The sequence below is a fragment of the Coregonus clupeaformis genome, chromosome 8 (genome assembly GCF_020615455.1).
Source record: "Coregonus clupeaformis isolate EN_2021a chromosome 8, ASM2061545v1, whole genome shotgun sequence".
In the NCBI taxonomy this organism is placed as follows: Eukaryota; Metazoa; Chordata; class Actinopteri; order Salmoniformes; family Salmonidae; genus Coregonus; species Coregonus clupeaformis.
Window position 1 is genome coordinate 65,002,528 of NC_059199.1, and position 25,579 is coordinate 65,028,106.

General features: G+C 41.2%; 2 protein-coding genes across 6 annotated transcripts; both read left to right on the forward strand.

The window, feature by feature from the left end:
- Positions 1–2,614: 2,614 nt before the first annotated feature.
- LOC123491418 (protein TSSC4-like) lies at positions 2,615–13,178 on the forward strand. 5 transcript variants are annotated; one of them, XM_045222142.1, is made up of 4 exons: positions 2,615–2,717; positions 11,134–11,275; positions 11,585–11,658; positions 11,765–13,178. In XM_045222142.1, exon 4 carries the CDS (start codon positions 11,836–11,838, stop codon positions 12,769–12,771), a length of 936 nt encoding a protein of 311 aa, XP_045078077.1. In that variant the 5' UTR covers positions 2,615–2,717; positions 11,134–11,275; positions 11,585–11,658; positions 11,765–11,835; the 3' UTR covers positions 12,772–13,178. The 5 variants fall into 5 exon arrangements, with proteins under 5 accessions (XP_045078077.1, XP_045078074.1, XP_045078078.1 ...); XM_045222139.1 differs by lacking the exon at positions 2,615–2,717 and adding an exon at positions 9,861–9,936; XM_045222143.1 differs by lacking the exon at positions 2,615–2,717 and adding an exon at positions 9,861–9,936 and having other exon boundaries at positions 11,134–11,258.
- An 83-nt stretch (positions 13,179–13,261) lies between these two features.
- Positions 13,262–24,493, forward strand: LOC121556298 (anoctamin-9). The gene is made up of 25 exons (XM_045222138.1): positions 13,262–13,781; positions 15,232–15,303; positions 15,451–15,573; positions 15,845–15,987; positions 16,082–16,131; positions 16,249–16,307; positions 16,468–16,547; positions 17,604–17,738; positions 17,889–17,982; positions 18,076–18,136; positions 18,238–18,320; positions 18,563–18,667; positions 18,798–18,962; positions 19,042–19,078; positions 19,251–19,362; positions 19,664–19,721; positions 19,839–19,936; positions 20,293–20,492; positions 20,685–20,837; positions 20,948–21,092; positions 21,640–21,762; positions 22,054–22,147; positions 22,512–22,624; positions 22,804–22,863; positions 24,237–24,493. Exons 1-24 carry the CDS (start codon positions 13,758–13,760, stop codon positions 22,835–22,837), a joined length of 2,361 nt encoding a protein of 786 aa, XP_045078073.1. The 5' UTR covers positions 13,262–13,757; the 3' UTR covers positions 22,838–22,863; positions 24,237–24,493.
- The last annotated feature ends 1,086 nt before the right edge of the window (positions 24,494–25,579 follow it).

The following is a 25,579-nucleotide window of genomic DNA, read 5'->3' on the forward strand; positions in this document are numbered from 1 at the left end:
CATTTCTTCAGCTGCCTTAGGAAGTAGAGATGCCCTCTTGACAAGAGTGGTGGTGTTGTTGGTCCATGTAAAGTCCTCAGTGATGTGGTCGCCGAGGAACTCAAAACTGCTGACTCGTTGATGTGGATCAGGGCATGTTCCCTCCTCTGCTTCCTGAAGTCAACAATCAACTCCTTTGTTTTGCTGACGTTGAGGGAGAGGTTGCTGTCCTGGTATCACAATGCCAGTTCACCTACTTCCTCCCTATAGGATGACTCATCGTTGTTGGTTATCAGGCCTACAACTGTGGTGTTGTCAGCAAACTTGATGATGGAGTTGGTGTCGTGCAAAGCCACGCAGTCATTGGTGAACAGGGAGTACAGCACAGGGCCGAGGACACCCATGGGGGGCCCTGTGTTAAGAGTCAGTGCGGAGGAGGTGTTGTTGTCTATCCTCACAGCCTGTGGTTTGCCCATCAGGAAGTCCAGGATCCAGTTGCAGAGGGTGGTGTCCAGACCCAGGGCTCTGAGCATCATCATCATATTACAGTTGGCTCTACCAGAGAAAGCTTATTGATGAAGGAAAAAATTGTTCTCTGACGAACTATAAAAGTGCTTCAATCTCATCTCATGTTATGCCAGGGATTCTCACAGTTTATGATAGATAAAAATACAGTTTATAATAGATAAAATACAGTTTATAATAGGAATCGTGATGCTGCACAATGATGCTGTACCCTGTAGCTAGCTATTTAATTAGATGGATATCTAGCCTAAAGGTTAAAGCATTCCAATATGTCTGTACATAGGTCAATAAGTACTAAATGGAAATCAATGGCCATTATATGCCATTCATCCCCCACATAACTAGAGCTGATTAGTTGATCATGGAAACACTGTAGGCCACCGACATTCACAACATTCTCATTCACTCATGACCAACATGGTAAGATAACCAGTCAAATGTCTTATGGCCATACACACAGCAGACGGATCATCTAGAAGGCCAGCATGTGAGGCTTGTGCAACATACATCCTATTGTTGAAAGATGTTAGTGATGTGGGAGACACAATGAATACACAACAATGTCACTATGTTGCTACCATGGCCTGATGTGACCTATTATGTCTAAACTCTTATCATCTTTGTAGCTCCAGCTAAAAATAGCACCGGGATGTATCAGACTGGCTTCTTTTGACTGGCTCAAACATACATGACTCATGGCTTCAATAGCCTAACTATTGACATCATCCCCAAGTTCATTTTCTCTCTCCTCAGGGGAAAGACAACATACAGGATAGTTCACTGAAATTACATTGGTTTCCTTACCTTGTAGGAAGAGAGACCAATCCATGCTTTGCTTTTGTTTCCCTTGCTAAGGTCACCAAATGCTAACTTTAGGATTTTTAAATACATTTTATTTAGCATGTTTTGAATTAAGCAGCATAGGGTCTATGTTTAGGGGGAGGCCATACTCCCAGTGCTAAAGGTAGAAACCCACTGGGCACAGATGTCATGTCAACATCTAGTTTTGATTTACATTTGGTTGAGTTGTCAACTAACGTGAATTCAACATGAAATCAACAAAACACCATGTCATTGGATTTAGGTCGTAAATTGAGTGAAAAAAATATTAAATTCCCTTATGTTTAATACTTTTTTCAAATCCAAATCAGTTGATTCAGCGTCATCACATAACATTTTTTGTTGTTGAAATTACGTGGAAACAACCTTGTTTCAACCAGTTTTTGCCCAGTTGGAAAGCTGTTTTGAATCCCTTTTCTCACATCGTCTGTTGATGACTTTCTGCACATGAAACAAACAAAATCTCCCTTCTTATCTCCAGGATACAATAGCCCTAGTCCCAGAAGGGAACTGTGCCTTGACAAAACCCAGAAAGTTAGATCAGTGGAGTGGACCAATACCCTGGTGCTCCTCCCAGCGAGGGATCATGGGCAGGGCAGATAGCAGAATTCATATTTTATCTTCTCTAAAACAGACATGAAATGTCATCCTTCTAATACTATACTGTTTGAATGAGGCATTCTTGCATAAGGAGGAAAAGTAGACATGTTAGACTTTTACTGATTTTGTCCTTCAGAAACTTTCCCCTAATTTTCCTCATCTGCACCCTTTGGCCATGTTGCATATTGCATAATCACCACTGAGGATATGGCAGAGTACATGAAAACAAACTGTTGTTCTTTGTTCTTCGTAGCTTGTTGCCTGTTAGCCTAATCAGATTTGTTGCCCAGGTTAACCCACAGATAGAACATGGAATGCTTTGGCACAGAGCTTCCTAAACCCACAAAGCAACACAATAACAAAGTCCACTGTGATCAAGTGCATCGATCAATGTTATTCAAGACTGATATATTCATCTGCTCATGGCCATTGAAATGTAATTGTGGAAGATCAATGAAGGGATAATAACCAATTGGAGGTGAAAGGAGACAAATCCAGACATGTAATGTTTTTATCATCCAGAAACAGAAATGAGAAGTGGGTTAACCCTGCCGCCTATATTCAGATATTCAGACACTGCCCACAGTCTACATTACTCAGATATCAAACAGAAAATATAATTACTGAGTCAGTTTCCATGGCAACACCGAGGCTCCCCCTAGTCTGTGAGCCAAGATGAATTCACTGGCTTGCCGTCCCTAGCCAGATATAAAGCACCTTAAATGGAAGCGGTGTCTAATAACAGTTTCTTATTAGATCATCAATGATTACGGGTGAGTGCTGTAATGCAATTATTATTATTTAGGCCTAGTTTGTGCCTGACTGCCCCTGATCAAGACCACCAATTAGGCATACAGAATTGGCAACATGCTATGAAAGGCTTAGGTCTCATCCCTAAAAGCATTGAGTGTGAATGAATAGAGGTTTTACTGAGATAGTGAGAGATGTTGTTTGTAGAATAGCAGGCCTAGTGTTTGGTAATACTACAGTGCCTTATAGCAACTTTTCAATACAACTATTTTGGCTATTTCAATGATATAGAGCCATAAGAGCCATAACAAGGCAGCCAGTGTGAGCATGTGGGTAATATAACTATCAAAAGAAATGATTATGTAATAGAACTGTATTATAGATGCAGATGAACCTGAAGTCTATTCACGTTCAGTCCCTACATAAAACTGTCAACATGGTGATCCACAACACAGACACACATATAAATGTATCTTCCTCTGTTATTGCGCCAGAAGGTTTTCCCTGATAACAGCCAACACAAAGCCATTGGTGTGAAAGGGCAGTCTATCAACACAGAACTCCATACTATCTAGACCCAGGGTGTGCAGTCAGCCATACTGTGGACCTTTATTAACAAGGAGCCTTAACACCAAAGGGCAAGTGACAGATTGTCCTTAAATGAACCTGCTCAGTCAACTCACTTCACATTAAAAGCATCAATGTTATTGTGGGAACAGAAATGCCTATTGCTCAGAGATAGTGGAACCACATCGCTTGGCCCGGTTTCTGTAATACCAAATAAGTAAAATGGGCAGCAGAGTTTGTTTGGGGAATCTTCCATTTATGGTTGCTATTTACATTTTAGCAGACGCTTATCCCGAGCGACTTACAGTAGCAATTAGGGTTAAGTGCCTTGCTCAAGGGAATATCGACAGATTTTTCACCTAGTCAAGTCGGGGATTCAAACCAGCAACCTTTCAGTTACTGGCCCAACGCTCTTAACCACTAGGCTACCTGCCACCCTATAGTGGTGAGATGCTAAGAGGGATGTAAACAGTGTGAGAGAGGTTGGAGGGAAGCCTGACTGTTTCTATTCATCAGTGAACTTGCTCCAACTCACTTAATTTCCCAGCAGCGGAGTGATGGACGAAACAATATCTCAAAACCATAATTACTGCGGCATTATTGAAACCACTTTAACTGTCGACATTATGAATGCTCAAGTACTTTCTTTCTGTGAAGCCATACATAATAAATTGTAGCCTACAAAGTATTCTTAACAAAAGGAACATTTGTGATTGTTCAAATCTGTTTATTAGCCACAACAGCTCTACATTTTCTGAGCTACCTCTCAACCAGCAACATTTCATCGAGGGACCCTTGCTACCATGACAGCTTAACACATTGTGCAGTGGATGGCTGTACTTGGAGACCAAGTCATCTCTGTGGGCTACTCTGTATAGGCACACTGCCACATTCTCACAAGTTGTGACAAAATTTGACATTTTTGGTATAACAAATGTGATCTAGTAATATATTGTGCATCGCCAAAGTGGGTGGTGACCTTTAAGTCTATTTGTCACTGAGCACAATTGGAAAAAGAGTAGTACTGTAACATTCCAAATCCTCCCTACAGATGTCTTCAGTGAGTGACTGCTCAGTCAGTCCATAGCATCATAGTCTATTCCCTGTCTAGATGGGCCCTCAAGGTAGAGCGACTATCAGCAGATAATTGTGTTTAAGTGTTCATGCACTCAATGTTAACAACTATCTGGTCTCTAGCGTGTGTTTATGTGAGTATTACCTTGGAACAGTGTGGCTCCACAAATGGCAAAGGTTATAGATATTGACTAGAGGCCTACTGACGCCCTTTGACACATCATGAAACTAGGGAATAACTGAACACAATTAGCAATCCAATTTGTGTTATATTTTACAAATCCATGATTAGACAGTTAAGGACAACCCCATGTGATGTATTGGGCAAGTCTGTGTTAGCACACCATTGCAGATGTCTACCTACAACTTGTTTCCTTTTCGCCATGAAATTTAAAGGAAAACATGAACATAGGACACAGCTTATTCACACAGGAGCACAAGAGCACATTAAGGGGAGATGTAGGGGGCTAGAGCAATACTGAAGTTATGGGGCAGTTGATGGTGTTTAAAAGGGCAGGCATGGACACAACAATGGCCAGTTTCAAGCGTGTGTGACTACTAAGTTGTTACTAATAAGTGACTAATAAGTTCTCAATAGAGGGATATAGATAAGCAGAGTGCCGCTTGCATCAGCTTTACTAGGCCTATACATTAGCACTGTATGTAACAGATCAACCTTGCAATGAATTAGACATCCATCTTGCAATCGCAATTATTTTTTTATCACAAACCTGCTTGGAGATTATTATAATTACATCATTAGAAATAATATTGAATTTATTTGGGGTCAATGCTGATGTGTAAATCAACAAAGAAATTGCCAAATACATGCCATTTTACAGACTTCTGCAATAGGCTTTAAGTATAAAAATGTATGCACTCACTAACTAACTGTAAGACGCTCTGGATAAGAGCGTCTGCTAAATGACTAAAATGTAAAAATGTAAGTAACTGTCCAGTAAAAATCTAACTTTAAAATGTTCATATTCTGATAACTCATACCCAAATACTGTTGCTGACTCATATGTGGCCAAAGCATAAATAGGAAGAAAAAACACTCAAACTTGTATCTCAAACAGACGTTTCAAAAATGCTTGCTATTTCCTTATAGAGGATGATGTCATCCTCTAGCTGGCCAATCAGCAGTCTACTAGCATAAATATTTTTGGGGACCGGTATATGCCCACACCATTCTGTTGTTGGGGTACACCCACACCATTTCAACACAGAAAAGTTGTTTTTTAACATACTTAATTTTTTAAAAATTGTAAGGAGAACTATTTCACTCATATTGTAATTAATTATTGGTCAAATGTCATATAAATCTGGAAACACTTGACAGTTCAAGTTTGTCCATCTCTTTCCCAGTAGACCTGACAGCATGTGAATGACGTCATCTCATGTATTTTCAGTCATTTCAGAACTATTTTTCAAACCTTTTCCATTTACTTGTACAACTGTACAAACACATGAAACTTTTTCTGAAACATAATCTGTCATAAATAACATGTACATTCCATTACATTTGCGAATCTTTAGGAAAAACATTGTATGTGCCTCTCATCCAGGTAGCCCACTAACACAGTGGCATATGGCACAGACACATGTAATTAGCCAAACATTATTCAGAACCAAAATGATAGACAGTGGTAGTTCTAGTCACAAAACTGATTGAAGTAGCCCATCATTCACCTTTGGTTGGTTGTGTTTCCTTTAGCATTTTCTGAAAGCGCTATAGTAAACGTATTAATAGCCAATGAAAACAAAGATTATGGTATAGCCTACGTTTACTACGTTTACCTTGTATATTACCAAAGTAGGCTAATCTCTGAATGTGCTCTTTACCTCCAATCTGGGAATCCATTGCGCTCTTCATTTCGATCAAAGTTTCATCCCTTGCCATTCCCGTTATTCGTCTCATCTCCACCGACTATAAGGAAGGAGCTGCTTTTTCAGGAAAGTGAGGACGGAGATAGAGGATGCCACCCCACGACTCGATTAGCGCCACACTGTTTTTGAGTTTGAGGCTTGGGTTTCACAACAAAATCAACGATTCTGGCATTCAATGGATGAAAGAATGGCCCTTTTTTGTCTTGGCATATCCTATCCTATTATGATTGCACACATACTGCTTCTCTATCCACGATACATATTAAAGGGGAGTGGCAAAACCAAGCACATCCTGTCGGCAAATCATTGTGCAGAAAGAAGTAGCCTAATATTAACACAACTAGCGTTTGGGAATTAGTGCATCAAGCATTTGAATCCTGTCTGTGAGGGTTATGTTACCCATGTGAATTGCCTCAAACTTGATGTTTGGTCATTTTGTACGGTTTTGAAAACCCTTCAATTCTCACCAAATGAATTAATATTTCGTACAGCCTAACCATATGAGCCTAACTGACTAGACTACTAAATTCCTTCAATAATATATATATATATATATATATATATATATATATATATATATATATATATATATATATATACACACACACACACACACACACACACACAGACACACTACTAGTCAAACATTTGGACACAGCTACTCATTCCAGGGTTTTCTTTATTTGTACTATTTTCTACATTGTAAAATAATAGTGAAGATATCAAAACTATGACATAACACATATGGAGTCATGTAGTAACCAAAATCAAAAGATATGTTATATTTGAGATTCTTCAAATAGCCACCCTTTGCCTTCATGACAGTTTTGCACACTCTTGGCATTCTCTCAACCAGCTTCATGAGGTAGTCACCTGGAATGCATTTCAATTAACAGGTGTGCCTTCTTAAAAATTAATTTGTGGAATTTATTTCCGTCTTAATGTGTTTGAGCCAATCAGTTGTGTTGTGACAAGGTAGGGGGTATACAGAAGATAGCCCTATTTGGTAAAAGACAAAGTCCATATTATGGCAAGAACAGCTCAAATAAGCAAAGAGAAATGACAGTCCATCGTTACTTTAAGACATGAAGGTCAGTCAATACGGAACATATCAAGAACTTTGAAAGTTTCTTCAAGAGCAGTCGCAAAAACCATCAAGTGCTATGATGAAACTGGCTCTCATGAGGACCGCCACAGGAATGGAAGACCCAGAGATACCTCTGCTGCAGAGGATGAGTTCATTAGCGTTACCAGCCTCAGAAATTACAGCCCAAATAAATGCTTCACAGAGTTCAAGTAACAGACACATCTCAACATCAACTGTTCAGAGTGGACTGTGTGAATCAGGCCTTCATGGTCGAATTGCTACAAAGAAACCACTACTAAAGGACACCAATAAGAAGAAGAGACCTGCTTGGGCCAAGGAACACGAGCAATGGACATTAGACCTTTGGTCTGGAGTCCAAAATTGGAGATCTTTGGTTCAAACCTGCTGTGTCTTCGTGAGACGCGGTGTGGGTGAACGGATGATCTCTGCATGTGTAGTTCCCACCGTGAAGCATGGAGGAGGAGGTGTAATGGTGTGGGGGTGCTTTGCTGGTAACACTGTCTGTGATTTATTTACAATTCAAGGCACACTTAACCAGCATGGCTACCACAGCATTCTGCAGTGATATGCCATCCCATCTGGTTTGGGCTTAGTGGGACTATAATTTGTTTTTCAACAGGACAATGACCCAACACACCTCCAGGCTGTGTAAGGGCTATTTTACCAAGAAGGAGAGTGATGGAGTGCTGCATCAGATGACCTGGCCTCCACAATCCCCCTACCTCAACCAAATTGAGATGGTTTGGGATGAGTAGACCGCAGAGTGAAGGAAAAGCAGCCAACAAGTGCTAAGCATATGTGGGAACTCCTTCAAGACTGTTGGAAAGGCATTCCAGGTGAAGCTTGTTGAGAGAATGCCAAGAGTGTGCAAAGCTGTCATCAAGGCAAAGGGTGGCTATTTGAAGAATCTCAAATATAAAATATATTTTGATTTATTTAACACTTTTTTGGTTACTACATGATTCCATATGTGTTATTTCATAGTTTTGATGTCTTCACTATTATTCTACAATGTAGAAAATAGTAAAAATAAAGAAAAACTTTTGACTGGTACTGTATATTTCAACTTTCTCTTATAACTAGGCCTAATTGATTTATAATATAATTCAATTTTATTCAAGAGAGTAGAGTACTAATTGAAGATGGGTGATATTTCTTAAAATTTAACCTCCTTTCTATAGCTTTTTTTTTAGAGAGAGAGAAAAAAAACTATTGTGAATTAGTAGGGGGAAACACTGGACATTGGTAGTTTCGGTGGAAAAAGTTGTGTGTGTGTCAACTGTAGGGGAGCCCATTTTTGCTTGGGATCGGAAGTGTTGGTGTGAGAGAAGCAGGTTAAATTGGCCAGGGTCAGAGTAAGTAGTACAGAAGGTGTCTTATGCTGAGACAGTGAAGAAAGTAGAGGAGGATGGGTCAAGAGTGAGGGATCCTGAGAGAATCCCTGTGAGTAGGCCTAGTAGATCTGAGCCAGCACAGAGGGATAGGTCAACGAGTGATATATGCTTCAGTGAGGTTGGATTCTTAGCGTTCATAGCGATGGTTATCAATTGTACAGCAGAGATGGGACTTAAGTCACAGAAAATAGATGTTGTGGTGTCAGCGGCATATAAGTATTTGGAGGTTGCCTACTAGATTTGACTTCAGAAGAGTTACAGTGTGTGTTGAGCGGTGGTATCCTGTCCTCCCAGGCCGTTGGGGTTACATAGCGGAATAGGGCGGTGGGTTTTAATGAGTGTAGGGATATATATATATATCCATTTTGTGGATCAAAGTATATAATAATATAAATAATATGCCATTTAGCAGACGCTTTTATCCAAAGCGACTTACAGTCATGCGTGCATACATTTTAGTGTATGGGTGGTCCCGGGGATCGAACCCACTACCTTGGCGTTACAAGCGCCGTGCTCTACCAGCTGAGCTACAGAGGACCACAAGTATAATGGATTTATGCCCCAGTCTTGGTGGAGGTTGTGGTATCTGAGGAATTTATGACTTTGCTAATGGTTTCAAATGGTTTTAGAGGATGTTGACTCAGCTTAAAGGGAGCATCTGGGGAGTAGTTCTATAGGGGCACCCTAAAGCCGAGGAAGTCTGTTAGGTGGAGTCCTGGGATTGGTTTATGGGAAAACACCCATATTATGTTACATAGGGCATAGGATATAAATAATTGGTTAAAACAGAGGAGGGGGAGAATAACATATTACAGATTGGGGTCCGGTTATTCTCCAGATATCGGCAGATATCTGTAAATTGACGCTGAAATACTTTGATATAATAAACCTTTATAATCAAAGGACAGTGTCAGTGGAATTCTTGTTCTCACAGCATCTCAGCATCGTTTTCTCGACACCACAAGGTAATGCAACATAAATTAGATGCCAACCGCAGTTAAACCTCAGCGAAGAAGATGTAGATTTACAAACTGTGATGTAGGCCTACATCGGCATTACATTTACAATCCAGTAGACTACTGTAGGTGGCGGTAAAGTATCAACGATTGGGTTATTAGCCCACCACCAAAGGAAGAAGCGGAGGGAAACTACCCTACCCAGCATACATTGCAGCATGCAAACCGAAGTTGCAGTGCCAGCGTGAAAAAGGTAACGCCGGAGATGCAGCTAGCTAGCAACACAAATCAGCTTTATGTAGTAGCTAGATAGCTTACTGAACACATTTCAACGTATCAATGAAGTATTGTAAGATATAGAATGCTTGTGGTTTGTTCCACCCTCCTTTTATTCAAAGTCAGCTACAGTTAGCTAGCCAGCCAACCAGGCTACTAGCTGACGTTAGATAGCAAACGACGAATTCTATAACTGGTTTACTTCGTGAACTACTCAACCCTCCATGTTTTTCTGCTGTCTTCTCACCAAATACCATGACAAACAACAGCTAGGTAGGAGCGCTGAGAGTTGCACGAACTAGCTACTAATGGTAGGGGGCGTAGTCGCTGTGTTAGCTCTTGTCTTGTCCATCGCACGACGACGAGTGGCCCTGTTCTGTCGTTTTCCATATCCTTTCATAAAACGATTTTCGTAACTCACCAAAGTAAACATTTTTATAGTGTGGGATAACTTTTGTCTGTATGTGCAGGTTGTAATTTCTCCCTACGGTTTATGAGTACTTCGTTTATCGTCAAAAGACCCTGATCCACGCGCATGCGTGGGATCTGCACTACGAGCTGCATGCACAAGCGTGGACCAGAGTTTGTCTGGCGATATCATTAAGCTAAATGGAGGACTCTGGCCCGTTTTAGGATGGGCAGCGCCATTGAGGACTTTAACCACTTTTAAGTAGTCAACTGGGTGAGACTTCCTATATGTTAAGGAAGGATCACATAATTCCATCCAGGTCTTCAGGAGGGATCAGCTAATTAATTATAGTCATGGGCAAACATTCCATAACTGCAGGTGGCAGTAAATCGCCAACATTGGCTTTTTATACCTGTTCAAACAACACTCCAGGTGGCAGTATGCCCCCTTTAAGTTGGTTTACAAACTCATAGAAGTAGTAGGAGAAAATGGACTACTTCAAAATGGAGATGGCCTTAGTGGTGCTGCCCATGCTCTTGCAGACATCATAATGAGACAGATACAATGTTGCGTCCTCTAACTACAATATCTCTATGGGCGGTATACAAGGCAACTCATTGTCGTTGCGTGATGGACCAGAGCTACTGTGGTGCATGCAGATCCATCTAAATATATGACTCTGGTTGTATGTATGCAATGTAATCACAATTTACATATATGCAGTGAGTGGGTAACAGACTGATCTGCGTGTATTTTTTTTTACAGATTGTCGCTACACCATTTCAGTCTGGGATTGGTCACACCATGGCAAAAGTTGGAGCTGTCATCTACCCCCACACAGTTGTTGTCTTATCTGAGCAGAGCAGCATCCCAACCAGCTCCCACAACCTGTGAGTCTGCAACTCCAGTAAGATACCTCCTCACACTAACACAAACGGTAACATTACATAGGATGTCAAACATGACATTATCTGAAGGTACAGATGTACCCACTTACAGTACTCAATGTTCACACTACGCTGCAGAGGACTGATAGGCCTACTCATCTGCAGTTGACACTTGACATCTTGTGTTGATGTTGTGCAACTGTTCTGAAATGTTGGTTTAATTGTTTTTACCTGTCATTGTACTTATTATTTACAGTATAGGCCTAAGCTTTAAATGACCAGATCCGTGTTGCTGTTTGTAATGTATATCTTTCTGTGTGTCTATTCAGGGTGGAAGGACTGCCATCACCATTTAACCTCACTGATACAGAAAGTGGGGGTGTTGCAGCTCTACCCGGCTAAGGTCAGTCATTTCTTGGCAAATTGAAAATATTATAATGCATGCTATATTACCATACAAATGATATGTTTCAATTACCACTCAGAACAACCCTCTCATACTCTTCCAGGCTCTTGACCCCTTGACTGTGTGAAAGTCGTCGTTTTTTCCTGTGGTATCAGACCCAGGCCCTTGAGAGCAATGTGTGAGCAAGAGGACCATGGAGACGGTGCCCCTAACAAGCTGTCCAACAGTGATGCCATCAAGCTGACAGGTGACCTCTCTCTGAGTGACTCCGACCCTGAAGAGCGTAATGAGTCCATAGACCCAGAGGTGGAAGACTTGTCCTCATCTGATGATGAAGAGCACCAGAACTCCGGTCCTGGTCCCAAGAAACCCGCATTCAGTCTGACAGGTGGCAGCTCAAGCTTCTCCAACCGCAGCCGAAGCATCTTTGATTGCCTGGAGAGTGCCGCTAAGCTGACCTCGTCCCATCTGGGCCAGGACAATGTGATTGACGGGGTTTTTGCACGTCCCCCTCCACCCCCACTGCTGCCAAGTGGAAAGAAGTATGGGGAGAAGGTGGGGGAATTGGTCAGCAAGCCTCCTCAGAAGAGAGGAGTGCCAGATTACCTGGTGAATCCTGAGCGCTGGACGCGCTACGACCTGGAGGACGTGCCAGAGACCAGTGACAGCAAGAATAGCATGGTGGCTCAGCAGTACATACAAAGCCTTCAGCAGCAGAAGAAGGAGAGCACGATGGTAGATGATCCTGAAGAGCCTTTTATACCTACTTTCAACCAGGGCCAGAGCAGTAGCTCAGAGCATAAGATCGTGTTCTCCAGGCCTAGCCGGCCACAGAAGGTTGACGCTGCAGAAGTTAACAAGCCTGATCGAACCAAGAAGATGGGGATGGGTCTCTGTCACTTAGACGATGATGAAGAAGAGGAGGGTATAGGCCTAGCAATCGCCCCCCAACGCCCAAAGGAGAGTGAGCGGAAGAGGAAGTGGACACCGGTGGGGGACGAAGAGGGCGCGCTGAATGATAGGAAGGATCAGCCGCCTATTGGCTTCGTCATTAATAGGAACGTCAACAGGAAGAACTTCCGCAAGACGTCAGAGAAAGATGAGGACTGAGAGTACACATGCATGACCTCAAGCAATTGAAGTCCTCTGGAAATAGTGGAGGACCCTAAATATGGCCAGTATTTTAGCGCTTCCCTGTAGAACCTCAACCAGTGGAGTTTTTTCCTAATCAAGGGAATGGGTTCGGCCTCTTGACTTTTCATCAGAATCAATGTAAAATGTGTATTTTGAATATTAACTACAGACATGAAAAGCACTTGTCAGTAATGCTAATGTAAATGGATGTTTCGAGTCCAAAGAATATTGAATTTAGTTGTCAAGTATACTGGTGGAAGTGTAATGTAAACAATTGTATTTGTAGTAGACCCTTGTAAGTGGCATTATTTTTCCTATTGCTATAACTATTATTGATTATTGGAGCAGTAAAGTCTTCCCACAATTAAATATTTGTTCCTGTATTTTCCGTGGCTGATGTGAAACCAATAGTGTTTAATTTGTGATTAATCTAGAAGTTATCCAACGTGGTATCATTATATTACAGTATTTGATGAATGTATTTATGAGTTTCATAGACATTGCTACATTCATATCAACATCAAATAATTAAATGCAATCGTTGGTTTCACAGATATGCAAAGCACATCATTTGCATGCACTTTCAGGGGTGGAGAGATATAAAGAGCCTCAGTTTTGGTCATTAACTGTAGACCTATTGAACGACAGCGATTATCCTATTATAACCAGACGGCCGCATTGCTATTCCACGGGAAGCGCTCAATATCAGCGCCTCACCTTTGAGAAGCAGTGACGCTACCTACCTTAAAGCAATTGACTCAGAAACGCGGAAGTGAAGTCATCTTATTTTTAGCTCAGTACAGAAGTTTTTTTTATATTTTATTTTTAGTATAATTACAGCTCCCTGTCAGAAGTAGGGGTAAACGTTTCGTGAGTAATGAAGAAAACGGTGCACCAACGACAGAAGATGTGAATGGGGATTTTCAATATTCGCTCAATTTGCAATACGATTGTATTGCAGCATGTACTTCAAGGATCCAGAGCAGGTGAGGAAAAGTATTTATAAACAACTCACCTGCAAACCATTTAAGAAATGTTTTAATGTAGCCTACAGTATTTTGAAGGAGTATAAAATCAATGTGTGATCAGTTGGACTGAATAATGTAATTTTAAAATGTTATACTCACTCATGGATTATGGCAATTAAACTTATTTTTAGATACTTTTCTGAGGTGACGGTAATAGCAAATCTTAGGTTCAAATATTTTTCCGTCTAGCTATAACTGCTGTATCAGAAATCAATACTTTTGTGTGTGAGTATGCTGAGTTGTGTTATGTTACTGTACCAAAAGTGGTCTACAGTGCCTTATCTATGGACTAGATGTGGGTCAAATGTTACACACACCCTCATATTACAGGTGATTTATTTGGGCTGACAACACAAGAGTAGTATGACCATGTATAGGCTAGATTCATTGCAGCGGCTAAAATAGATAAATAATCAAAAATCCCAGACCAATTTAAAATATCTCAGACTTAAAGGTCACTTATCTGGCCTTTGGGTTCTAAAGCATAACTTCACTCAAAGTCGGCTGAACAGTCTCCCACCATGATCCTCATCTAAAGCATGCAGATCTTTGAGAAATTGTGAGGTATCAGCTTTTTACCATGGACCATGTTGCTATGAAGAGTGTCTATGATTTATGTGATGCTGAGGCCTGATATATGACAGCTCTCCTCTGGCAACCCACTACACAGTACCCTACATCAGAGCCAGCCTCCTTTCAACGTTTGCCTGGTCTTCTTGGCTGTGCTACTGGTGAAACAGGTTACCTCATTAAAGCTTATGCAATTGCACTAAAGAGGGTTGTAGTGGCACACCTCCAAAATATGATCAGTCAAGATTGGATCATCTCTCGAGACATAGCAGAGCATAGAACTCAGTGTGGCCTTAGAATATAACATTTATATTTTGTTCAGCGGTGTAAATAATCCCATCGTTTTATACAGAAAAAGCCTACAAGCCCTCCCACCCATTCAGTGTGAGGAGCAGTCTATGGAACATTTTCACTGACGGCGTGTTGGGGCCTGTAATCTGGAAAAGCCTGTCGGAGTCTGGAAGAATGGAAGTGAAAGACTGACAGGTCTTAGAGAGAAACATGCATAACAACAGATATGGCAAGAGGGATGGCCCAGTTGCATTTATTTGTTTTACCCCTCTGCTATAAGAGGTGTGTTATTGACATCTCATGGACCAACTGTAAAAAGGAATTAGGTTAGTATCCCTTTTTTCGACACAGGCTAGTGAGGCCACAATGACGATTTGGCTGTAGTGAATGACCATAATGTGAAATGAGTTAGCTGAGAGGTTCCTTGTGCTCCATGCTGACTGGCACATGCCTGGCAGACCACTGCAGTGAGGTGGGGAGGAGGACCAGACCCTGTATCACTAGATAGAGATGTCACATTGTTCCTCTTCGTTACCCTGTGTTTTAGGATGGTATTGAGCTGCAGGAGAGAAACAGGGATGGCTTTGACAATACCATGGAGGCATTACTCCCAACTCTGGTAAGACACAACACAACACACACCATCTATTTAGATCACTGCATTCGTAACTTAGAGCCATACATAGTCATACAGGTGATAATTAATCAACCTGTTTGTATGACACAGTACCTAGAATACAGAAAGCCTTGTGTATGTTTCCCACAGCACCAGCAGAGGACATATGATTATGTTTTAGTTGCTGACAAAGTTGAGGAGCAGGAAAACCCAACGTTTCTGAAGCAGATCGCTTTTATTGACCACCTGAGGAAGAAAAACATGAAAGTGACAGTGAGTTTGTTGCTTGATTGAATCACGCTTAAATCACACTGTAAGTCGCTCTGGATAAGAACGTCTGCTAAATGACCAATTTAATTTATTTAATTTAATTTAATTTAAATTCCATATGGAGCAATGTCGAGGAAATTTTACTTTACTGGGATGTGTCCAACTGTAGAGAATGTGTGAAAGTTAAACTGTAACATCATGGCCAATCGTCCCAAAATGATCAAATTTCTCCTGGTTCAATGCTCATCATGAACTTAGCCTGTTTTTGTGTCAGAAAATCCTTCATGATGACAAGGTGTTTTATGGTGTCCGGGCCCTGAAGGAGACCTTTGACAAGTACAGGTACCTACTAAAAGTGTCTGATGCTTGCAACTGGAGCGGTGACCGGAAGAGTGTCAGGATCCCTCACTCAACCAGGTGAGACACATTGAACTCTGACTCTTGCCATTCCATATGCAAATAACGTTCACTTCCAACATGTCCTCTTACCTTGTTCCTGTTTTTCGTTCAGGATCAGAGTAGTGCATTACATCCTACACCACACCCATATCAACACAGGAGGTAAGTGAAGCGCTCCCTCCATATGTCTATCTATCCATTGATCTCTTTAACAACATATTTGTCCCTGACCTCAATTGTTCGGCACTTCTAACCCTCCTTTTCATTTCAACACAACAGAGAACCTCAGAGAGCTCCAGGAGAAGGGTGTCTTTGAGGCCACGTTCTGCCTGCATGAGGTAAAAAAAAAACATCTCCTCAATTATTCGTATACCTGATTACTTGTTCAATTTTGAGGGGCATTGTAGCTGTTTATGCCTTGTATGATCGTAAGTAGCCCATATGAAATTTATTGATGTGAAATACATCTACAGTAGGAGCCTCTTTCTGTTTTTATAGAGGAGCAAGCAAAAGATTTTGAAACAAAAGTGGGCGCGATGGTCTGCTCTCTTTACCGCCCAGCCTGTCGATGATGTCAGGTAAGACCTTCTCTATATCCTGCTGTGTTTCTGTGCCTTTTGGTTTCACAGTGGCCTTTTCTCAATTGGATTTGCTCAACTCCTGCATCCTCTCAACTCCGTCCTCTCTGGCCTCCTTTTGAAAAAGGTCATAGGTAATCGAGGAGAGGCGGCGAGAAGGGGGAAAGTGGACGAAATTGTGCTTGTATGAAATGAGACTCCTCCTCCGATCGCACGTGAACGAATGTAGCTAGCTAGTTGTGCAAGACATGTTATAGATAAAAGGATCAATAGAATGTCGTTTTTAAAAGTTTGCATGCTTTTTTCCTTCAAGAAAACAATAGCTGATTCAAAGAGGGTGTGGGAGATTTCAAAACCCTTCCGCGAAGGACTCATGTAGGATTCACTTCTGCTTCCACACCAAAAGGAGGCTATCGAGGAAGGGAGGACTGTCTTCCGTTTCCCTACAAAAATGGACACTCTCCTTGACCACTTATCGGTTTCCGGGTCACGGAGGAGAGAGGGTGGAGAACAGACTTTTGCCCAAATAGGAAAAGGCCTATCTCTCTCACTTTCAAAGCAATTAACTCTGTTACCAGGAAGTATGCCAGCTAGTGGTTATATCCACATAGAACTTTGGGTTTGCCGATGCAGCCAAATGTGATGTGCTTATCTAAAGCAGGGTTTCCCAAACTGGGTCCTGGGGGCCCCCTGGGTGCACATTTTGGTTTTTGCCCTAGCACCACACAGCTGATTAAAATAACCAACTCATCAAGCTTTGTTTGAATCAGCTAAGAACAGCCCTTAGCTGTGGTATATTGGCCATATACCACACCCCCTCATGGCTTATTGCTTAAATATACAGCATGCATATAGGAATACAACATGTCATTTACCTCAGTGGTGTGAAAGGGAAATTATCAAGATGACACTAAACTGTGACACTAAACTCCATGTTAATGAATAAATAAAAATTTAAAAACATGGAAACCTAGTAAGGGGTGTTAACTGAATAGGAATGTCCTTTTTCTGGTTTGAATTTGATCATGCAAACTGAAATGTATCTGTATCTGTCAGGAGTTACTTTGGAGAGAAGGTGGCTCTGTATTACCTGTGGTTGGGCTTGTACACCATCCTGCTGGTCCCTGCAGCCCTTCTGGGTGTGATTGTGTTCCTGTATGCACTGGCTTTCTTCAACACCAGCCCCCTCATGTGAGATGACAGACCCACTGAGCCAAACTCTTTATTAAGCTGATTGATGCTGACATTTTAGTATGAAGAAAAAATAGGTTACATGGAGTTGCTCCTCTTTTAAAACGCTCATGTATTTCTGAAGGTGCATTGTGTGTCTTCATATTACAGAAAGGAGGTCTGTGAGTCTGACACCGTTATGTGCCCGAGGTGTGACAAATGGTGTCAAGTATGGCAGCTGCATGACACCTGTACCTATGCCAAGGTAACTCATGTCATTCTACCATACTGCATTGCAAACTTTACTATTTAAAAAATAGTTCATAAAGTTTATGTTCAAAATGTGTCTTGTGTGCAGATGAGTCATCTGTTTGACAATGAGGGGACGGTGGCCTTTGCTATGTTCATGGCAGTCTGGGGTAAGTCTCCACAGGATAAAACTGATTCATTCCATCCATTACATTTTTAATTCAGATAAATCTTGACTTTGTCATGACTCGTGTCCTTTTTATTTTTCCAGCTACCATTTTTCTGGAGCTGTGGAAGAGACACAAAGCAACGTTTGTGTCCAAATGGAAAGTCTTTGACTGGTGTGAGGAAGAGGTACGGCTTCACTTAGGCTTAAGAAACCATTATATGTCTGGATATACTGTACACTATAGGATGGTTTTAGCATGATTTAGGTTGTCTGTTACTCAATGATATTACCCAAGCATATACTCTTTCAAATAACAAAAACAATGTCCCGTTGATTACTGTCATCTTATGGTAGGGACCCATTGTGTGATTGATATGACCTCAGATGCTGTGGTATAATCCTGAATATTGTTCCATCTGGCCTGCAGGAGGAGCTCATCCTGGGAGTAGTGAATGATCCAGACTGCCATCCCAAAGAGTTCCGCCATTCTTATCTGCGCAGCACTCTAGTCCTTGTCCTGGTCACTCTCATGGTCAGTCCCAGTCAGTCACTCAGTGCCATATTGCATCACAGATGTAGCAGTTTTCATCCTGGGCCATACCTGTGCTTAGCTCAGGTTCAGTCAATGTTGTTCTCTCACTGTGTGTGTGTTCTCTTACCAGTTGGTTCTGATCATCGGGCTGACCCAGGCTCTGGTGGTGTTCCGTGTGGTTGCTGCTGTGCTGTTGTCAGAGGGAACATGGGAGTTTGTAAGGGACCATGCCAACACTGTAGCAGTAATGCTGGGTGCTGTACTACACTACATCACCATGCAAGTTATGACCAGAGTAAGTTTAGCTTCAACCAGCAACCTTTGTCATGTAGACCTGCACAGTCCCTAACTCTTCTCCTCTCTTACCCGGATAGATCAACAAGGCGGTGGCCTTCAAGCTGTGTGAGATAGGTGAGTCTGAAGAGGAACATCTTCATTTGGATGAGCAGAACATATGTTTACATTGAACATTTTCATTTACAATCAAGCATGTACATGTTCATCTCTGTTATTCTATCAGATGGAATTGTACATAGCAAAGTGAGTCAGTGAATTAAGTTAATGTTGCTGCTCTTGCCTGCAGAGAAGACACAGTCATTTGCGGCCACTGAGAGGAGCTTCACTGTCAAGATGTTTACCTTCCAGTTCTTCACCCTCTTCTCCTCACTCATATATGTGGCATTTTTCCTGGGCAGGTACGGAGTGCAATGTGTGTATGTGTGTAGTGTTAATATTTGTCTCAGGCTGACAGTATATGGCCTACAGATTGCAGACTAGCCTAAAACCAAGGGGAAAACAGTTGGTAAGGTACTGCTCTGTGTCAGCTGTCATGGGCAGCCTAGCTGTATGGAGAAGGTGCTTTCTGTATCCACAAGTGTCCATGTATCTGTGATCCTTGAAATGTTTGAATCCTGAACTGTAAATGTGTAAGTATTATACATGTTTATGCATATGTGCTTACATTTAATGAATCTAACACGCTGTTCTTGTGCATAGGATAAACGGTCGCCCAGGTAGCTATGTTCGTATTTCTGGTAAATGGAGATTGGAGGAGGTGGGTGGCTCATCGCTATTTAAAAAAAGTATTACTTAACATGGGATTATGATACGGTTGAACGGTTTGGAGTGTCTTTGTAATGTTACCATCTCTGCCTTTTCCTGTCCTTGCCAGTGTCATCCCAGTGGCTGCCTCACTGACCTCTTCATTCAAATGGCCGTCATCATGTTGCTCAAACAGACACTGAATAACATCTTTGAGTTTACTGTGCCGTAAGTACAGTATATAGCTATGCTTATCTACCTGCTTAACATAGATACATTCTGCAAAAATGAATAGGTGGATATTTTTTTCTCACCTTTTATTTAACCAGGTAAGCCAGTTGAGAACAAGTTCTCATTTACAACTGCGACCTGGCCAAGATAAAGCATAAAGAATAAGCCCTTTGATGTGTTGAATAAGCTTTTGGTAACGCAAATAAACGTTTGACTGTCACAGTCAGATGATAAAACCTCATGCAAATATTAATTATAGTTAATGAATTGAATGAATTATAATTAATTGAATTAGACATCCAAAGTGGAGCATCATACTTTCTCACTTTAGTATGTCCTATGTCATTGTGCAGCTGGTTAAAGAGTTACTTCAGAAGGACTACAACTGAGAAGCTGGAGAGGAAGTGTGGCCACTGCGACAAAAAGGCATGTCACGAAGAGGAGAAGAGGGGCCATGACCCATGTGATATCTGCAAGCTGCGGGATTGGCTGCGCAACTACGATCTGAATGACGTCAACTCTTTCAGTCTCTTCAATGAGTTTCTGGAAATGGGTGCGTCACATGACGAAGTCTCAACGTCTTCATTTATTTCACAGAAGTGATTCTCTCTATCTCTCTCTTACACTGTAATTCATGGTCTGTTTTATGTTAAATGATTATGTCCAGTTGTTTTTATTGACTTCCCTATCCCCTGTATTGAATGTAGAATCTGTGTTGCGTTATTACACTCTTCTCTCCATGCAGTTGTTCAGTACAGTTTCACCACCATCTTTGTGGCGGCCTTCCCTCTGGCCCCTCTACTGGCTCTCATCAACAACATCTTTGAGATCCGTCTGGATGCCATCAAGATGGTCAGCTTGGAACGTAGATTAGTCCCCAAGAAAACCAATGATATTGGTGAGTTAAAACAGTATATGTAAAAGCTTGTGCGTCCCTGGTAAACTCCTCACCATGTTTATGTTTCTGCTTGTATGTATTTGTGCTCATCCCATAATATGATTCCTCAGGTATATGGACCAAGGTTCTGGAAGCTATTGGTGTTCTGGCTGTCATTGCCAATGGGCTAGTCATTGGGGTGTCCTCAGACTTCATCCCTCGGCTGGTCTACCGCTACCACTACGGACCCTGTGCCAACGGGGAAGCTGATGTACAGTAAGTTCTACTGTAGCACCTTGTGCAGTGACTGGTGCATGGGTTGAACCTAGAGTAGACCATTCACAGAGCATGGTCTGGACTCTTAAAGCAATGAATGCCATAGTAATAATGTTGATAATGTCATCTGATAGAAAGACTACATTCGCTACTGCAAATGGGTTTATTTGCAAACAAAGCACTGTGGGTAACCTCTGGAGGCAGATGTCAAGGACATCCTAAAGTTGTAATAATACTGACTCGCCATGTTACCATGTGACTATTTGTTTGCCCTTCAAGCTGTTTGTGAAAAAGGCTCTCAGTTTAGTTCTGTTTCCAAATTCCCAGACAATTGGATATGGAAATGTATTTCCAATATGATTTTGCATAAGCAAGCTGTCTTGTACCTACAAAAGTTGTATGCTTTTAAATGTATGTTTTGTGTTGATTTGTGGGCCATAATTTTTTGGGTTCTCTAAACGGTTAGCTGCATAAAACTTCATGAGTTGGAGAAGGGTACTGCAGGTTTGCTTTTATATGACCATAATCCCTTTTTTCCCTCTTATAGCTGTATGAAGGGCTATATCAACGACACCCTATCCACTGCTCATATAACAGACCTGAACGTGCATAAGGACTTTTCCCCCAGTCAACTGATCACAGAGAGCGGCTTCAATGTTACACAATGCAGGTGGGCATCTGTGAGGCACAACTAGGTCAATACTACCACTACGGAAGCCACTATTTACCAAAGCCTGGCTCAACCCTACAGCCCATCTCTTAATTTCACTGTTTTTATATTAACTGAGTGTTTGTATAATCAGAAACCAAAGCAACCAATTATCCCCAGGCATCCATACATGTAGCTACAGTCTATACAGTCACAAAGAGAAAGCAACCCAGTCCAGTGATACCAATAGTTGTTGAGAGAAATTGGTAGTTGGGGGAGACTGTTGATTGTGAAACTGGTGTGTGTTTCCAGCTATAAAGACTACAGAAGTGATGTTGACTACAGCCTCACTTCCCAGTTCTGGTTCATCATGGCTGTACGCTTTGCCTTCGTCGTCCTATTTGAGGTACGTCTTTCTTTGCATCTGTGAATATGTGTATTTGCATCAAACTATTTCGAATATTTTCAGAATAGTTTTGGCACATAAGGAATCACTGAATTCCATGTTATTGATTTTAATTAAGCTCTGCACCCACAATAAAATCAGACATGATTTAAAGTGCATTTAAAATTGTGACACACTTTACAATAAAACTAAAGATGTAAAAGCAAACATAAACAATAAAATCACTTATTAAAGGCCAAGCTAAAAAGGTGGGTTTAGGGTTTTGTCAAAACCTTATCCTTGCAACTCCAAATGGCCATTGAGCAATGCCAAATATCATGGATTTGATTCAACAAGCCTGTCTGTCTCTCACCTCTCTCTGTAGCATGTAGTGGTCATCTTTAAATTCATTGCTGCCTGGTTCGTGCCTGACTCCCCCATGTTGGTGAAGAACCACAGACTGAAGGATAAACTCAGGAGACTCAAAGAGGAACTACAGTGAGTTTAAACATACTGTATGATTATAGACTACCACAATATTCCTTGTATGAACATGTATTATAAAGTGTTACCGTTGAAGTGTTGCCGTACTTCAGCTGCATGGAACTTATTATCACCATAGTGTGAATAGCTATTTCCATGATCTGATTAAAACAAATGGTTGTGTGTGTTGACAGGGATATGAAGTACAGCCAGTCCACAGATGTGTGATGACCGTGACGGAGGGACATCCTGAGACATGACCAGCATGACACATGACTTTGAAGACTTGAAAAAAGACTAATTAAAAGTGATGCTCTCTGCACTGACCTGAGATCAGCATCTTACAGTATAGCTAGTGCCTGGTCGTTATGAGAGGTAGGACAGCCCCATCTCCCAACACCTCTGAGTTTTCCCCCACACGGTCGACACGCTATTTATATCGGTGTGATTATTGGTCACTCGTGGCGCATGCAAACGTATCTTGATAGCCGAATCGGGGCGACGAGGTTCTACGGAGATCAGACTGCTCCAAACTCTATTTCACATATAAGCAAGGGTACCCCAATATAAATGAACCAATAGACTGACAGACTGACCCCAGATGCCAAACCACCACTGTGGTTCATAAGAAGAGGTCTATAACATTGTATTTTCTTGAATGACGGATGACCCATACAGTCTACCTAGTAGTAGCCTCTGCTGAGTCCCCAACAACCAGATGTTCCAGTTTTCAGGGGAAATGGAAAGAGAGCCTGTGACACGACTTCCGCTTTTGGACATTATCAAGGTGACACTCCATCTTAACTCCTCCTCCACATTTACTGGATTGGTTGAACAGTGTAGAAGAGAACCTCCCCTGACAGTTTTTTTTTCTTCTCGTCAAGACCAGTATGTAGGGGATGTAGTTTCAGAATTTATTTTTCCGAATAAAAAGGTGACCATCGCAGTTTGGTTGGTGCGTAAAACATGTGAATTCAGATAAATAAAAAAGGTATGATGGGTCCTTACTCAAAAAGATGTTGCATAAAGCTTGCTTAATTTTTAAAGTGATTTTCACTGCATCAGGGATAGCGTACACAGACTTTTCGACTTTACAGCCTTCTTCAGTGTTTAGATTTATTTTACGCCTGCTACATTAAGTTAACCTAGCGGGGATGCCTATACAGTATCAGAGTTGGGATTGATTTTGTTTCACAAACTGTACATGCCATACAAATGGAAAAGCTGAGTTGAAATGTATTGACTCCCTTACTCTGGCCATTATTAATGTTTTACAAAGAGCTGCAGTAGTTTTATTTTTGGTAAGGGTGTGACAACCTGTTTTGCAAATACTGTAGTGATTTTTCCTGTTAATGAACCTGATATGTTCTTGTTTACATGCTTTTAGTAACCTTAATGTTCTCTCAACATATAGAATCACGAAGTGTGTGTATAATGTAATTTATCTTAGTGAAAGATTATCTTTGTTATATAATTATGCATCTCCTGACTTTACTTTTAATCCACTGCATTATTTCTTTATTTTATATTAAGTCGGACAAATTTGGTTATTCCGTTTTAAATTCAAACATAGGGTTGCTTTATGTTGTGTGTATGAGCAAGAGTTTTTGTAAAGAATATATTTTTTAAGTATAATTCAGAAATAATTTGAGCCAATACCAATGGACTAAATATGGATATTGTATTGTTGTTCGGAAGGTGCACATTTTGAGTTGCTGTATTGTTTTATACTGTATATTGTACATACAGTATGTGACTGGGTTTTGCTCATCAGTCTCTGTCACCTGAGTGAAAGAGCACTGTATTTTTGTCCAGTTGTTTCTCACATTTGATGGACAGACGGGACAACGATTAAAGCCTACAGTGATTTTACTCTCAGCAGAATGTGCACTTGAGGACTCCACTTGTTTTCCTGGTAAGCTAAGTAGACACAATGAACTGCCATTTGGTGGACTGCACCCTGTCTATTTTCCTAACACGTTGAGCCTGATCAACAAACAAACTTTTCACATTAGGTAAGGTAAAAGAAAGAGATAAAAAAGAGGTTATAGGGACAATTGGTCCATTAGAAGGTTGCCATGAAACATCCCTCTATGATCATAGTGTCTGTATACCACAAGAGGGCAGAGTGGTCTTCTCTTCTACAGCCCAAAGTTCTATACAGCACTAAACTACCTAACCTACCTTGTGTAAACAGATTTGGCTAAGTGCTGAAAAATAAAAGGGTTCATCTACATGGTCTGCTAAAAGCAGTTTCTAACTACATGTCATCTTACTGTAGCTAAAACTATTAATTCTATCCATGTCCCCTGGCCTGTAATTTCATTGAGAGTTCCTCCCCTCTACTAGTTAAACCGAAAATATTCTCAGTGCTCCAAAACATAAATCCTCTTAGTGGGTTCACTTCATATCCGGAATGCATTCAGTGAGGTTGCAGAAATACTAAGGTCGCACTGAGCATATAAAATATACTTTTGTTCTTACTTTAAAAACAGCATTTTTCGTGGACATATCAGACTAACTCATGGACAGTTAATCACAATCTTACTTTCTCAATTCTTAACTTTTGTTGTTTCTCACTAAAACTCTCTAACCCCCCTCTCTGGTCTCTCTCTGCTGACTATGGATCTCAGAGGAGATAAAACCAAGCCAAACCCTACTGTGCATTCCAAGGCTTTCTCCATTCCCTTTATAAGAGGGTTGTTAGCCTGTGTCTTTGCTCTTTATCGGATCCTTTTACTCCCCCACCATTTCCCATGACTTCCCGGAGAAGATCCTTACCCTCTCACCACAGTTCACACCACATAATGTGCTGCCACACTGAGGAACAGTATCTGTAAACTTAAACACCCTGTTTGGCCTGCCGCCAATGAGAACAGTTCCTCCTACAAGAGAAGCCAGAGTACTGGGAGCCCAAATGCTTCCGAGCAACCTCCATACTATGTGCATGTAATTCAACTTACCAGTACA